Raw genomic sequence first — 14,825 nt, forward strand, 5'->3', positions numbered from 1 at the left:
CTGACTTCCATTAGACTTGCAGCTGGGTCTGCCCGTAGTTCCTTTCTGCTTGTCACAATTGTTCTTCTCCTAAGCCACATCTCAAGGCAGTGCTGGCAGTAGTGAAATCCTCTAACTCCATCTGGGCCACGCAGTTCGTTGCTTCCTTTCTTCTTCAAGGTTTTCCTTAATGCTTTCTTTTCTCCGAGTTGGTGTTGGTCCTGGCTCCCATCTGTCTTGTCCCCCTGGGCGCTCTTTGCGGGATCATTGAACACAAGTGAGGTCATTGTTCTCAAGCTGCTAAAGCCCCTTAATCTTATTATATCACCCGGCGGCGTGAAGGCTGGGGCTCCTTGGGGGTAAAAGGGTCTCTTTGTGAGGCCTGGAGAGGAGAAGGTTAAGCCACAGTTTAGGTGAATCTTCCCTCAGCAGATGTTTGCAACCAGAGCAGAATGGTGTGATTCACTCCCTGCTTCTAATATGGGGCCCCTGGGGAGTCCCCAGAAGGCCAGCAATGATGTCCATCCATCAAGCATTGGGGGGTGGTCCTTGTCAGTGACAGGAGTGTGCATGTTTATTGGGTTTCACTTGGTCCAGCTATTAGGCAGGGTGATTTCTTCAGCTCTGAAATGCTTTGCTGTTACCAGCTGGGATCGCATTTATCAAGGTCTTTTAGAAAAAGTACTTAATTAATTGATGGGAGTAAACGAAGAGGGAAGGTTTCTGGATGGGACTTTGCAGTTCATGGCAATAATGGCAGTAAATGTGTTGGGGGATTCCTGCTTGTGCGTCTGTTAATCTTGAGTCATGGCATCCCCCTGTAGGGACACCTCTTAAATCTGTTCCTATCTTCCTAATAAAATGGAAATCAAAAGTTAATTGGTGAAATTTTAAAAATAATCTCCCAACATCTGGTGGTTCATTTATGGCTTCAACCAGATGTGTTTTATTAACAACTAGCTGGCCTTTATTATTGGGAAGATAACTGTTCATTTATTGGGAAATAAGCTGAGACACCAGAGAATAGGATTTACAGAGCACCCTGGCCATATTCTCCCACTCAGGCTGTTTCATACTTTACTTAGATGCTGGGCTTAAGCCCTAGGAATTGTTCTGTTGGCTTAGTTATCGTTTGGTTCCTCCTGACCTGTAGGGCGAGACCCGTCATCACAGTGGATGTCTCCATCTTCCTCCCCGCCTCCATCAACATCACGGCGCCTCAGTGTCATGACGGCCAGCAGCCTGTGAACTGCCTGAATGTCACCGCCTGCTTTAGCTTCCACGGCAAACATGTTCCGGGAGAAATAGGTAACACGCAAGACCAAGTCAGGGCTCCGCATAGCCATCCTAACTGGAGTGGGATTGTGGGATCATGGGCAACCAGGGGCTGTTCTGGAGTTCCCTCCTGAAGTGCCACCTGGCTGGGTTTACAGGCAGCGGATCCACAGGCTAGATGCCCTTTTCCCTGAGGTTCCCCCTCTGCTCTTCTTACCATTATTTTCCCAATTCAGTGCCACCTCCAGCTCTCAGAAGAATAATATTTGACTGTAAGCATCATTTCTCCAAATGTCCCTGGACCATACTGAAATATCACTGGGCCACAGGGAGGACAGGTGGTGGGTCTTGTGGACATGCAGTGGGTAGCCTGGCCCTTCCGAAACATTCCATGTAGTTAGGAAAAAAAGTAGTGACTTTGGAGGCTCTCCCTTGAGCTTGCAGCACCAGCCAGATGTTGAGGGCTCTTTACTGTGGAATCAGAGACAGGATGAGTGGTGAGATTAGCATGCTGAACTTTACAAAGGTTCAGGCTTCCAGAAGGCAGGGAGCTGCCTTTGTTAGCTTCAGATGATGGAGGAGAGGCAGGTAAACCCTGGCCACTGGCAGCCGTCCCTGCCATTTCTCTAATAAGGGGAGGTCGACTTGCTGGCTTACTTCCGAGACTGGGTCAAGCCCTGGAACAAGATAGGATCAATGTGGCTTAGAATTCAGAGTGTGTGATCACCTGAAGGAAGTGAATCTGGAGCAGTTGTGCAGATTAAGAAGTCTTTTGTTTTTACTTGAAAGGCTGATGGAATGAAAGAAAGGGGAGCTCCAAGGAAATGAAAAACAAAAAATTAAAAAAAAAAAACCCCACAGCACCACCATTAAGGACCTGGATTCTTTGACTTTCTTAGACATTTTTAATGTCATGAGTGTCTCCTCTCCCTCCTTACATGTAGTCCTTGGACAAACAGTGTCAGCATCCCCTAGGAGTTTGTTAGACGCCCGGAATCACAGGCCCTGTTCTAGACTCTGAACCAGAATCTGCATTCAGTAAGATCCCCACAGGACGCTGGTACGCATCGAAGTTTGAGATGTTCTGCTCTGGAGTGCACGTGCACGTGCAGGTGTGTGGGAGCCCAGACACACAGAACACAGGCGTCTGCACTAGTCACTTTCTCAGCTGCATCCTGAATGCTCTACCTTAGATGGCAACATGCTAGTCCTTCTAGGCCAGGAGTCCCCAGACTCCGGGATCTAATGCCTGATGACCTGACGGGGAGCTCATGTAATAATAATAACAGAAATAAACTGCACAAAAAGTGTAATTCTCTTCAATCCTCCCCAAACCATTTCCCCTACCCCAGTCCATAGAAAAATTTGTCTTCCATGGAATTGGTCCCTGGTGCCAAAATGTTGGAGACTGCTGTTCTGGCTTGTTTCATCGACATTTCTCTCGATCTTCAGGTGGATTGAATAAACTCAACAGTGAAATCTTGTATTTTTTTTATGGATTTTTGAAAAAGAACTCAGAAATTTCAAAATTGAATATGAATTTACTGTGAACTTGGAACCTGGGTAGTGAGAGAGAACTAACAAACTTTTTGTGTGCAAATCCAGTGAGAGAAAGATACTTGGTCCAGATCACACAGCTCTTGGTGAAGCCAAAGTTGAATTCTGGTCTGATGATACTATTGCTTTCCAAAAACAATTTCCTGCCACCTCCCTAATTGTTTAAGGCACCGCAGTCTCTAGGAAAAAAAAATGGTCTGATGGTCTTGGGACTCATATATCCTCTGCCTAATTAGATGGTATGTCCTTTATCAAATATCAACTCGTGATATAGTTGGACTCCATTAAAAAGCATTTTAAAAGAATTGTTGAGTTGAAGATTACTTCTGGTGTATTTAAAAATAATCAGAACTATTCTATTATAGAACTCTTAAGAAAAGCAAGCAGTTAATAGTTCATGTGTGTGTTCATTTGTCAAATATTTATTGTGTGCCTGCATGAGCCAGCCATGTCCTCATGGAGCTTTTAAGGGGAATTAGAAAGAGTTTCTATGTTGATCCTGAAGCTGCATATACAGTTTTCAGACTCATTAACCACATCACTGTGGTGGTGAAAATGGAGGTAAGTTGGTAGAGCAGGAACAGAGGAGAAGAAACCAAAATGCAAGTTTGGAGCAAGAGTGATTTCAGAGCATATGACATAAGTGCGAGAGCAAACTCTTAATTCGTAGATTCAACGGCTGAGCCAGGGGGAGATGTGGATGTTTTCTCACGCTGCCTCCAGCAAGTGTCTCCTTCTGGGGCTCTAGTCATTGACCCCAGTCATTGGGGCCCCTTTCATTGACTCCAGTCACTGGGGCTCCATTCATAGACCCTGGTCACCTGAGCCCCTTTCAGCAACCCTGGTCATCAGGGCCTCTTTCAGTGATCTCCAAGCAGAATTATAATGTAGGTCTGGGCTAGTCATGGCCCTTCAGTGGTGGAGGATGATGGAAGAGACAAGCTGTTGGATGGCATCCAGTACTGCCGCCAGGGGCAGAAGTCTGGCTAAGGTCCGTTTTAGGGTGTGGAGCATTGAGCAGGCGCTCCTCCCCTAGTACTGCATGTCACTTCCCTACTCTCCATCTGCCACATGGGGTCGTTGATGAAATCCAGTATCTCCTGATAGTCTAAGGGGATGTTTGTACACATTTATTTAAGAGTCAGGCTTAAAGAGGATGGTAACTGGAGAATTTGGGTATTTGCAGAGCAATGTAGGAAGTTATCTATCCTTGGCATTTTCTGGCCCTTTTCCTGGCTTTCAGGGAAATGAGCGATAGCTTAGTTTTTGCAGTAAAGGGAGAAATGTAGAAATGTGCCCCTAAATGAGCTGGCAGTGGAATATAGAAGGTTTGAGGAGGGAGCCATGGGAAGCTGTGATGGTGGAGCTGAAGTAGCCCCGTGGATACAGACATGGGTAGAGTTCTCCATAGAAGCTTCCCCAGGGTTCTGCACCATCAGGAAGATCATGTCCCCAGTTTCCAGATGCAGGAAAGATGGGGATACCTTCAGTGCACAGACATCCTCTGCTCTCCTCCCAGCCTAGTAGCTGGTGCTGGCCAACTCAATGTCATCGCCCAAGCCTCTGCATTGGGAGCCCAGGGCTGGAACTCCAGTTACAAGCCTTCCTCACTCTCATTGCTGGAGGAAGATGAAAGAACATGTTAGTGGTGGTTTTGGCTGTGGCATGCTTGGCAAGAGGGCATCTTCCAGTCACCTCTGAATGTCTGCGTATCCAGAGCAGAGTTTGTCAGCAGAATGGCTGTGTTTGGACAGGACAGCCTGGGCAGTGCAATAAGGAGGTGCCCAGTGGCGTGCTCGGTACTTCTGAACAGGTGTCAGAAGTGGTATATGTCTGCTGGCATCTTCAGCTGTGGGACCACCCCGAGAATGTTTTGGGGGGACTGTAAGCAGTTGACTTATAGTCATCTCTTTAGCTTTTTCTCTCCCTTGGGACCTGGTAGAGCTCAGGCATACACACAGAGAAGGGACTCCGTTTGCCTCTTCATTGTCTGTGTTGTAACGGAAGACCCACGGCTCCTGCTTGGGCACAGGACATTCAGGGCCAGCTGGTGGCCCAAGCCACTAGAGGGGCCACTGTGGCTTCTGGTGGTACTATGGGAAACAGAGCAGTTCTCTCTGGGGGCGACTCTGCCTTGGCCCCCATGACAGCCTAGCAAAGTCCATCCAGGAGAACAGAAACCATACCAGTTATTTTAACAGAGAGAATTTAACGCTGGGAATCAGTTAGGCAGGTCATAGAGGGCCTGGTAGTGACTGCAGGAAGCTGCTTGTAGGTCTGTATGAGGGATCTTAAAAGTGGTTCCTGACCAGCCACAACACAGCACATGAAATCTTGTCAGAAATGTGAATTCTGCGTGATTCAGAAACTCTGAGAGCAAGGCCCAGCAACCTAGGTTTTAACAAACCTGCAGCTGGCTTGGATGTGAGAACCTCTGGTCAAGGACAACAAAGGGAAAATGTTATATGTGGGGTGGACCTTGCTTGGGGTCATCAGAACCTATAAGCTTGGAGAAGGGACCTTGCGGACCTGGCATCTAAACCTCGGAGGTGGGGACACTGGTTGTTGCCATTGGTATATCCCAGGGTTGCAGTGAGGCTGGCTCTAGGGCTTGGCGGGTGGTGGGCGGGGGAAGAAATGACAATTAACTGCTGTTGGAAGCAGCTGCATGGAAAATAAGCTGATGAGAAGTCCCTTCCCCTCCTGCAGCCTTGCAGCCTCCCTCAAGCTGTCTATCTTGGCAGGGTCTCTGCTCCTTACTTGCAGACCAAGCCTGTACCTAACTTGCTGGCCAGGCTGAAGCCTAAAAGCACTTGTCAGTCCTCAGAGGCTGAGACTCAAGCAGGCAATTCTGGACTATCTCCGGAAAGCTAGGTGGAAACCACGCAGGGCTGAGCCCTAAGTGGTTGTATTCTGTGCTCTGACCTGGCACCCTCATATTTCCGTGGCTCTTATGCAGTCTGGCGAGGCTGAGAGTGAGCAGGGGGCTTGTCCTGCCCCCAGACAGGCAGTACAGCCAGGTCCTGAGAAATGGCACCAAGGTCATGCAAGGCAGTGGTTGACACCAGGCAGCTTGTACCCAGACCCTTCCTCTGGTCCTCAGGGTGCATTTTTACTCCGGAGACCGTTTGCACATGGAGAACGTTTTCTGAGCTCCTTCTGGTCTCTCAAGAAGCATGGAGATGGGATAATGAGGCAAGTCCATGTTCTGTGAGGAGAGGGGACCCTACTGCAATTACAACCTCATTGCTTGGGGGGTGGGTAAGAAAAGTTAGGAAAGTTAGGAAAGTAGAAGCAGTCTCTTTCTCCCCTCTCTCCTGGAAAACTTGAAGGGAAGCTCAGAATAAGTCTGGAAGGAGGATTTATTGGTAGAATTTCGTAGCTGAAATCATGTTCTAATGGAGAATGGGAATGAATCAAAACTCGCCGGGAGCGACCAGAGCCACGTTGATGCGAGACAGCTGGCTTGCTGCTGGCCCAGGCCGGTGTGGGGGGCCCTGGGGGACCAGCTGGGGGGTAGGGAAAGGAGGAGGCTGGAAGCATGACTCCAAGCAGATCAGCTTTTCCATCAAGATGACATCATTCGACATGGCAGGGATACAGGCTGCCAGAAGGAGAGCTGAGGCTGTGCTGTGTGCCATTGGAGCAGGCCCTAATCAGAACCAGCGCCTCCCTGGGCCTGGCTGACTGAGCTGGGGAGGCCATTGGCAACTCTGCCAGCCTGATGCTCCCATCTTCCCACAAGGCGGGCTGCTGAGCCAAGCATGCTGCCCAGCTGTTTCTCCAGCATCTCCTCTGCTGCCTGGGGCGGTGGGGCGTGGAGGGGGGGCTTCCTTTTAGACACACCTGAGGTGGGGGCTGTTTAAAAACCACCAGTCGAGCTCAGAGTCAGGATGATCTGCCCTTCTTCCCACTCCAACAGCTACCTCCTCCCTCAGGCTGGGTTTCCCATGATGTGTCTCTTGGTTTTGTTGTAGAAGAGAGATTTGATAAGGTGCTAACTTCTTATTGTATAATTTAAAATACCAAAGTACGTTTTAAATCAAGGAGAAGCTCTGAGTAGGCAGTTCAAAAGATGAAATGTTTCCCAAATAATTGCACTTGGTGAATCAGATGAATCTGGTCTGTCTGATTGTACACTTTCACACTTTAGAAATATCGGATAGGTGAGCTTGTTGGCATGAGTACACTCTGCCCAGAGCAGAACAGCAGTTGTGGTCCTCAGATCAGGGTTAGTGACTCAGAGTTGTTTCTCCTCTCCCTTGAGTTTCAAGAGAAATATATTGGGCCAGTGATTCTGCAGTTAGACAGGGTTATGGGAGACTAAGCTTGATGTTTGTAAAATATCTGCACAGTTCTTGGCACATATTGAGGGTCAAATTCATTCTGTTTTCTGGACTTGCCCCACTGTAATCCAAATTCATGCAGAAGTAATGCCTGTGGCAAAGATTTGGATGCACATTGTTGATTCACGGGGGGATCCCAGGAAATACCAATAGGAAAGCAGGACCTTGAGAAAAGAAGGGAAGGCAGCTGCAGTATTCAGGGTTCACCAGAGAAACAGATTCATGAGGATATTGGATACTGTATATGTAGGTATAAGGTATTGCAGCTCAGAGGCAGTCTGGAAGCAGCATTTATTGGTTTGGGGGGCACCTTTGGTCTTTTTCCCTTAAGACCATCAACTAATTAGGTGAGGCCCACCTACATCCTAGATGGTAATCTGCTTTATTCGAAGGTGGCTCAGACAATGAAGAATCCACCTGCAATGAGGGAGGCCTAGCTTCGATCCCTGGGTTGGGAAGATCCCCTGGAGCAGGGCATGGCAACCCACTGCAGTATTCTTGCCAGGAGAATCTGCATGGACAGAGGAGCCTGGCAGGCTACAGTCCATGGGGTCACAAAGAGTCAGACATGACTGAGCGACTAAGCACTAACTGATGTGAATGTCAACCTCATCTAAAAAGTACTTTCACTGTGACGTTCAGATAGGTGTTTGACCAAATACCATGGCTTAGTCAAGTTGACCAGAAACCATCACGGCAGCAGAATAGAGCATGGGTTATCGAACCTGTTACCTCTGTTAAGAGGACTGCCAGAGCGGAAGTCTCCTGGGGAAGCCTGGGAGCCAGCATAGACACACCTCACAGTTACCCCACCCAAGGGACTGGGGAGCTGGGGTCATGCCTTCTTTTGGGCTGTCCCAGGGGCTTTAGTCCTTGGTGCTCCTGGCCTGCTGTCCCAATGGGTGGGGCCACCAAAGCCCTTGGGAAAAGGAGTTGCAGGTGCCAGCAGTTTAGAAGTTGGGTTGGACAGCAGAGGAATGGTAAAAGCCAAGAGGATGTGGTTGGGGCATGATGCTATCTGCTCTGTCTTCCTGTGCTCGTTTCCACCCGATTTTCTCTGGGCTTGGCCATTCATTGCTAACGAGATGGTTCAAATGCGCTGTTCTCTCCATGGTCACCCTTCACGCCCAGCCACGGAAGGGCAGCTGTGGCTCCCTCACCTGGCAGGATGGCCAGATGGGGAGTGCAGAGGGGACCCCATTTAGCAAGGTCTTCTGGCTCATCTTCAGCAATGCCCATCTCCTGTCCTGACCTTGCTAAATGGAACTTGGAAACTCACTTCATTTCTACTTATTCTTTCTTACTGTTTGGCTGTTGCTCAGGGAAATTGTGATCAAGAGAAAGTAAATTGGCTAACGTTCAGTTCCAGATCTCTATACTTGTTTGATTCTGCTGTCTGTGCATTCAAAGAATGTGAGTTTTTGATCCAATAATGTAAAAACGTACCAAGAACCACTGTGATAGGAAGAGCCCAACACTGGGGATTGAGGAGAGCTCCAGATTCCACTTTCTGGCTGGGAGCAAGTCTTGTTCCCTCTTTTTTTAAAAAAAAAAAAAATTATTTTTAATTGGAGGATAATTGCTTTACTTGTTCCCTCTTGGGGCATCAGTTCCTCATCTGAAAAAATGAGGATCTTGATCGAATTGGTTCCTAGGCTTGCCTGAAAGCTTTCACATTCTACAAGCCTGCCTCCTTCCCTGCCCCACTGCTGTCAGAGCAGTGTGTAAATCTTGTGCGGGCTCCTGTGCTTTCTCTGTTGAAGTACTTTCCTGTACCCATTCTTCTCTTTTCAATAATATCACCATCCAGGTCTCAGGTGCCTCTTGGTGACCCAGCTTCACCTTGGAAATCAGCTATTTGCTGAAATAAACAAGCTGGGGCAGACCTGCCCTTGCTGACCAGGAATCTGCTGCCGTAGCCCGGCAAAGTCCCTGAGATGGCAGAGGCCCAAGAAAACCCATTAAATGCATCAAAAATATGCCCTGTGGCAGCTGCTGAATGCCTATCCAGGTCACTTTCCCCCTTCATACCTTCCCTAGTGGCTGATCCCTTTGATGTTATTAAAAGGCAGAGCCATCCCCACAGCCCCAGCTCATATAGTTAAATGCTGGCAGGTGTGAGGCTACTTTTTTGGGGTACAAGAGCCCAGCTACTAGGAGGCTCGTGTGTGGAGCCAGGGCAGGGGCTGGGTCATCCGTTTTCCCACTGCTCAGCAGTCTCATCTGGTCATTCTAGGGACAGACACTCCTTTTCTCTCACTTTAAAAATGCCATGCTCCCCTGAATCCACAAAGCTGCTAAGAAATAGTATTATGTAAAAAGTGTTATGTGGTACAGAAGAGCAGTGAAATGGTTCTGTTGATACTAAAGCCATACTTACCTAATAAAACATATTGTCAACATACTTACTGACAAACTCTGAGATAATGGAGGTGAGAACTTTTGGGTTTATCCAATTGTGTATTGTCACCATGTTTTAAAGTCCTACATTTTGTCACAATAGGTTCTGCCACCCTGGCATTACACCTTGAGGCACAGGTGATGAGGTTCTCTTTTTTAGGGGTGCGCCTCAATACAGACCTCATGGTGGTCATGATTTTGTTGAACCAGTAGGCACCATTAAACCCTGTGGTCCCACCCCACGGCGGCCCGGGAATGAAGTTGGCTTCAGCCTCCTCTGTGTTTCCCTGCACTAAAGCTCTATGAGGGCAGGGGGTTTGCCCATGTTGTTCTTTGATGAGTCGCGTACGCCTGCACAGTGCCCAGCTCAGTGGACCACAGATGGCCACAGCCCAATAGATACAGCAGTTATAGAGCCCCACTCGACATCTGTGCGATGAGTCAGAGTTACTGGGGGGAGTGATCGCTCCCTTGTGTTGGCATATGCCCCATTTCATTATAGGAGTCAGTTTTCCACGTAGCCTTGGTAGTTTCAGTGAAAGTGAAGTTGCTCAGTCGTGTCCGACTCTTTGCGACCCTGTGGATGGTAGCCCACCAGGCTCCTCCGTCCATGGGATTCTCCAGGCCAGAATACTGGAGTGGGTTGCCATTTCCTTCTTCAGTGGATCTTCCCAACCCAGGGATCGAACCCAGGTCTCCCACATTGCAGGCAGACGCTGTAACCCATGAGCCACCAGGGAAGCCCAGGAGTTTCAGTAGCTTCTCTTAATATTCTGTAGGTTTGCTGTGATGCCTGCCTTTTAGGACACTAATTGTGTTGGATACAGCTAACCATTGATGTGTATATTGGTGGCTCAGTTGATAACTCATGAGGTTTAAATCAGGGGGAACTGTGATGTGTGAAGCCCAGAGAATCCACAGGAGCCTGGTCTCTCTGGATTCTGGGAGGGGGCCCTGGCTGCATACTTCTCTGTGAGATTGTATTGATCAGGGCTGCCTGACGTCAGTCCTCTGTGCAGCGGAGGGCTGCATATCATCTGAAGGGAGCGTGCGACCCTCTGAGGGTGTCTGGAGGGGGCCTTGTGACTGTGTGTGTCCTCACATTTTGACCTTATTCATTGGCAGGCTTGAATTACGTTCTGACGGCTGATGTGGCCAAAAAAGAGAAGAGCCAGTTGCCCAGGGTCTACTTCGTGTTGCTGGGAGAGTCCGTGGGTCAGGTCTCCGAGAAGCTGCGGCTGGTGCACCTGGAGGAGACGTGTCATCACTATGTGGCCCACGTGAAGGTCAGTTGCTTTTTCCTCAAACGTTGATCTCTGCAGATGTTCATTTGGAACTGGTGGAAACTTTTATTCTGCATTACGTATGCGCTTTCAAAATTTTATTTTACAAGGAGGAGAACATTTGTTTCCTCTTTTTTTAAAGTGGAGTCGGGCAGCTCTTTATTGATCTTCCTGTGTTGGTCTTCGCCTCTGAGAACGGCGCTTTCTGGCCTTGCCTTCTTCTTTTGGGAGGTTTCCTGTCCTCCCCCCTCTACGAGGCTCAGTAGTCTTTTCAGAGGAGAGCCACAAAAGCACACACCTTTGGATCGCAGTGGTGCTGCGTCCACACTGTACCTGATGCCTTTATCAGCGATTCATTACCTGTTACCTCGTAGTCATGGTTAAGGTGTTTTACAGCTGGTTTGATTTTTCTCTCTTGATTACTTTCTATTTATTTTAGGGGTGGATTTTATGGCCCCTTTCCCCCTCACTCTACATAAACTTTCAAAGTGTTTTCTCCTCTTGAAATTATTTGTTAAATATACTTTGCTTCTAGTTTCTGGCAGCCAGGCTTTGATTGCTTACAGAGAGGCCCGTGTGCAGACAGGTACTATCAGGTTGGGAGTCTGGTGCCCGGTGCTGCAGGAACGTCCAGCCACTGACTCCCTAGGCAAAGACAGACAGCATGTAGGAGGTAGAAGGACCCCCATGACCCAACAACATGGTCAGTAAGATGAATGTAGTTTTGGAGTCACACAGACCTGGTGTGTGTCCTGGTTTGACATCTATGTGTCTCCATTTCTGCATCTCTTGCCTTGAAAGGTAGTCACAGAATTAAGATTAAGTATTATATGATGAAATACTCTTAAAGGGCCTTGCACAGAGTCTGCCACACAGCAGGCACTCAGCATTATTATTATTTGGTTGGATCATATGTAATTGCCAGTTTCTAACATTCTTGACTTACAAAAATGGCAATTACATGTAGTTCAATGTGTTATTATTAGCCAGTGGCTTTCTGGATGATAGCAAAAATAGTCTATGGATTGGAGATGAAGTGTCCCTCTATTATTGTGTTGTTAGTGCCAGAACAGGGGAATAACAGCTGCTTCCACATGCTTCTGGCTTGTAGATAGAGAATGCCCCACACATCCACGGCACTTTGGCCCAGAGCCCGAGTCCATGCCCCTGAGATGCTTTTCAGTGGGGCTGGGCTCTGACTCCTGCCAGGACTCGTGCTGGGGCCTGCCCAGACCAGCTGCCCTTGGCCTTATGGGTGAAGGCCTTTTATAAAGCAGTTCATGCCCTTGTTAAGCTAAGGGGCCACCCACCCCTCTGGGTCTAAGATGATGTTGGCTCATGATCACACTTGGGGGTATGAGGCTGTTGTGCCAGACACTGCCAGGCCTTTAAGGGCTTGCACTTGGTGTCTTCACACTCCCTGGAGGTGGGGTGTCTTCTCTTGGGCTCCTTATTTTTAATATTTTAAGCACTTATTTATCTATGACTGTTCTGGGTCTTCATTGCTGCAGTCTTTTCTCTAGCTGTGACGAGCAGGGGTTGCTGTCTAGTTGCTGTGTATGAGCTTATCATTGTGGTGGCTTCTCTTGCTGTGGAGCATGGGCTGTATACAGGGCACAAGGGCTCCAGGCTCTCGAGCACAGTTTCCATAGTTGTGGCACAGCGCTTAGTTGCTCTGTGGCATGTGGGATCTTCTCGGATCAGGGACCGAACCTGTGTCTTTTGCATTGGCATGTGGGTTCACCACTGAGCTGCCAGGGATGTCCCCCTGGGCTTCTTTATGCTGGTCTCTTCTACAGATACTTTCCATCAGGAATCTTGTGACTTTTTGCTTTGACTGAGAGGTTAGCCCTTCCTGTGTAGCTCCTGGGGTCTTGGCTGCAAGACAGGGCCTCTCAAAGCCTGCAGGACCTTTGCAGACAGTGCTCAGAAAACAGCAATATAGAGGTGCAGGCCAGAGGCAGGACTGTTTCTGTGGTGGCTTCTGAGGATTAAATAGGGAAGAGCAGAGTTGCCCAAGGCTGTTTATTCTTGTGCCTGCTGATATCTAGGGTTGCCAAACCTGGCAAATAAATATATAAGATTTCCAGTTGAACTGAATTTTCAGATAAACAACAAATCTAATTTTTAGCATAAAAGTACATCCCAAATAGTGCATGGGATATACTTATCCATAAAATTTAAAAAAATTTATTTGATAGGTCATCTGAAATTCAGATTTAACTGGGCATTGAGTTGGAAGAGTCAATCTGACTGATATCCTTCCGTCCCATGAGTGGTACTTAACTCATCAATCAAAACATGACTAAAAAGAAGAGAGATTGAGATGGTGGTCAGAAGAGTTTGGAGGATGAGGGCAGGGCTCAGAAGTGCAGAGCAGGCATGTACCTCTGTGGGATTATTTGGGTCATTTTAGGGAAGAGCAAGAGAGCAGGGCTTCAGTGAACTAGGCATCTAGAAAATTTGGAACATAGCTGTTGCCGGGTCATTTTGTCACGCAAGGAGACAGGGGTGGCGGGAGCAATCAGGAAGGCAGAAGCTTCTGATGCCTTTGTGGCTCAAGAGATGCTCGAGGTGGGTTGATAATTTATAGCCATGTGGGAAGTTTCCTCCTACCAGGCATTGTCTGGGCCATAGCAGAGGACCCTGGGGACTGGCAGAGGGACCAGCAAAGGTGAAAGCTACAGGGCTGGCTGGCTGCTTGTGCTGTGGCTCGGCTGGCCTGGCCTGTGGTTTCTCCAGTTGTGGGAAAACAGCTGGGAAGGCAGTGGCCCTTCTGGGGCCCAGGTGGGCTGCGGTGCTGGGGGCAGGGAATGGCAGCCTGGCCGCCTCCTGGAGCGGCTCCTCAGGGCAGCAGGGCCTGAGAGCACCGTGCAGCCTTCTCCGTGGGGCTGGTGCTGGGCTTTATAGACAGTGAAGGAAGAGAGATAAAAGCATTCTCGCTTATCACACGCCATATGGCACGCAGACAGGGAGGCAGGCGCGAGGGGCTGGGTGTGTTTTGTTTAGGCTATCTTTAGGTTTTTCTTTTTTCTTTTTTTCTTTAAGCCTATTCCAATCTTTTTTTCCCCGTTCGTTCTTTTCGCCCTGAAGTTTTCATTCCATATATGGTGATAAGTATCTGGATCACAGAAAGCTGCTTTGGCGGACACCTGCTTCCCAGGCTCGCCGTGTTGTCCCATGTTTTGTTCCATTCGCAGCCCTCATGGGGCCTCCGTGTGTGCGTGCTCAGTCACGTCAGGTATGCCCAACTCTTTGTGACCCACGGGATTCTCTGCTGCTGCTGCTAAGTAGCTTCAGTCGTGTCCGACTCTGTGCGACCCCATAGACGGCAGCCCACCAGGCTGTCCCGTCCCTGGGATTCTCCAGGCAAGAACACTGGAGTGGGTTGCCATTTCCTTCTCCAATGCATGAAAGTGAAAAGTGAAAGTGAAGTCACTCAGTTGTGTCCAACCCTCAGCGACCCCATGGACTGAAGCCTTCCAGGCTCCTCCATCCATGGGATTTTCCAGGCAAGAGTACTGGAGTGGGGTGCCATTGCCTTCTCATGGGATTCTCTAGGCAACAGTGTTGCTGTAGGTTGCCATGCCCTCCTCCAGGGGAACTTCCCGACCCAGCGATTGAACTCACGTCTCTTACGTCTCCTGTACTGGCAGGCAGGTTTTTTACCACTGAGCCACCAGGGAAGGAAGTACCTAATTCTATGATAAGCTGCATCCTCCTGGGGCCTCACTTGGTCAGCAGAGCCAAGGCAGTTCTAGCTGCTTCCTTGGCATCTCTCCCTCAAGAGTCCACAAGCCCCAGTGTGTCTCCACTCCTCCCTGAAACTAGCCCAGTTTGAGGGATGGCCCCCTTCTACTAGTGAAATGGTCTAGAGACCTCTGTGAGTCCCCACGGTCACCAGTGAAAATCCACACAGCTCCTCTCAGCCTCAGGGCTCTCCGTGACTTGGCCTCAGTTCACCTGTCCAGCTGCATTTCCACAT

General features: G+C 48.8%; 1 protein-coding gene across 1 annotated transcript in view; it reads left to right on the forward strand.

Moving 5' to 3' along the window:
* Positions 1-14,825, forward strand: part of ITGA9 (integrin subunit alpha 9) — a 367,113-nt gene that overhangs the window by 86,170 nt on the left and 266,118 nt on the right. The window contains exons 14-15 of the mRNA XM_068981673.1: positions 1,133-1,287; positions 10,683-10,843. Of these exons, the coding sequence (XP_068837774.1) occupies positions 1,133-1,287; positions 10,683-10,843 (316 nt within the window). The remainder of the gene's footprint in view (positions 1-1,132; positions 1,288-10,682; positions 10,844-14,825) is intronic.

The sequence above is a fragment of the Capricornis sumatraensis genome, chromosome 10 (genome assembly GCF_032405125.1).
Source record: "Capricornis sumatraensis isolate serow.1 chromosome 10, serow.2, whole genome shotgun sequence".
NCBI lineage: Eukaryota > Metazoa > Chordata > Mammalia > Artiodactyla > Bovidae > Capricornis > Capricornis sumatraensis.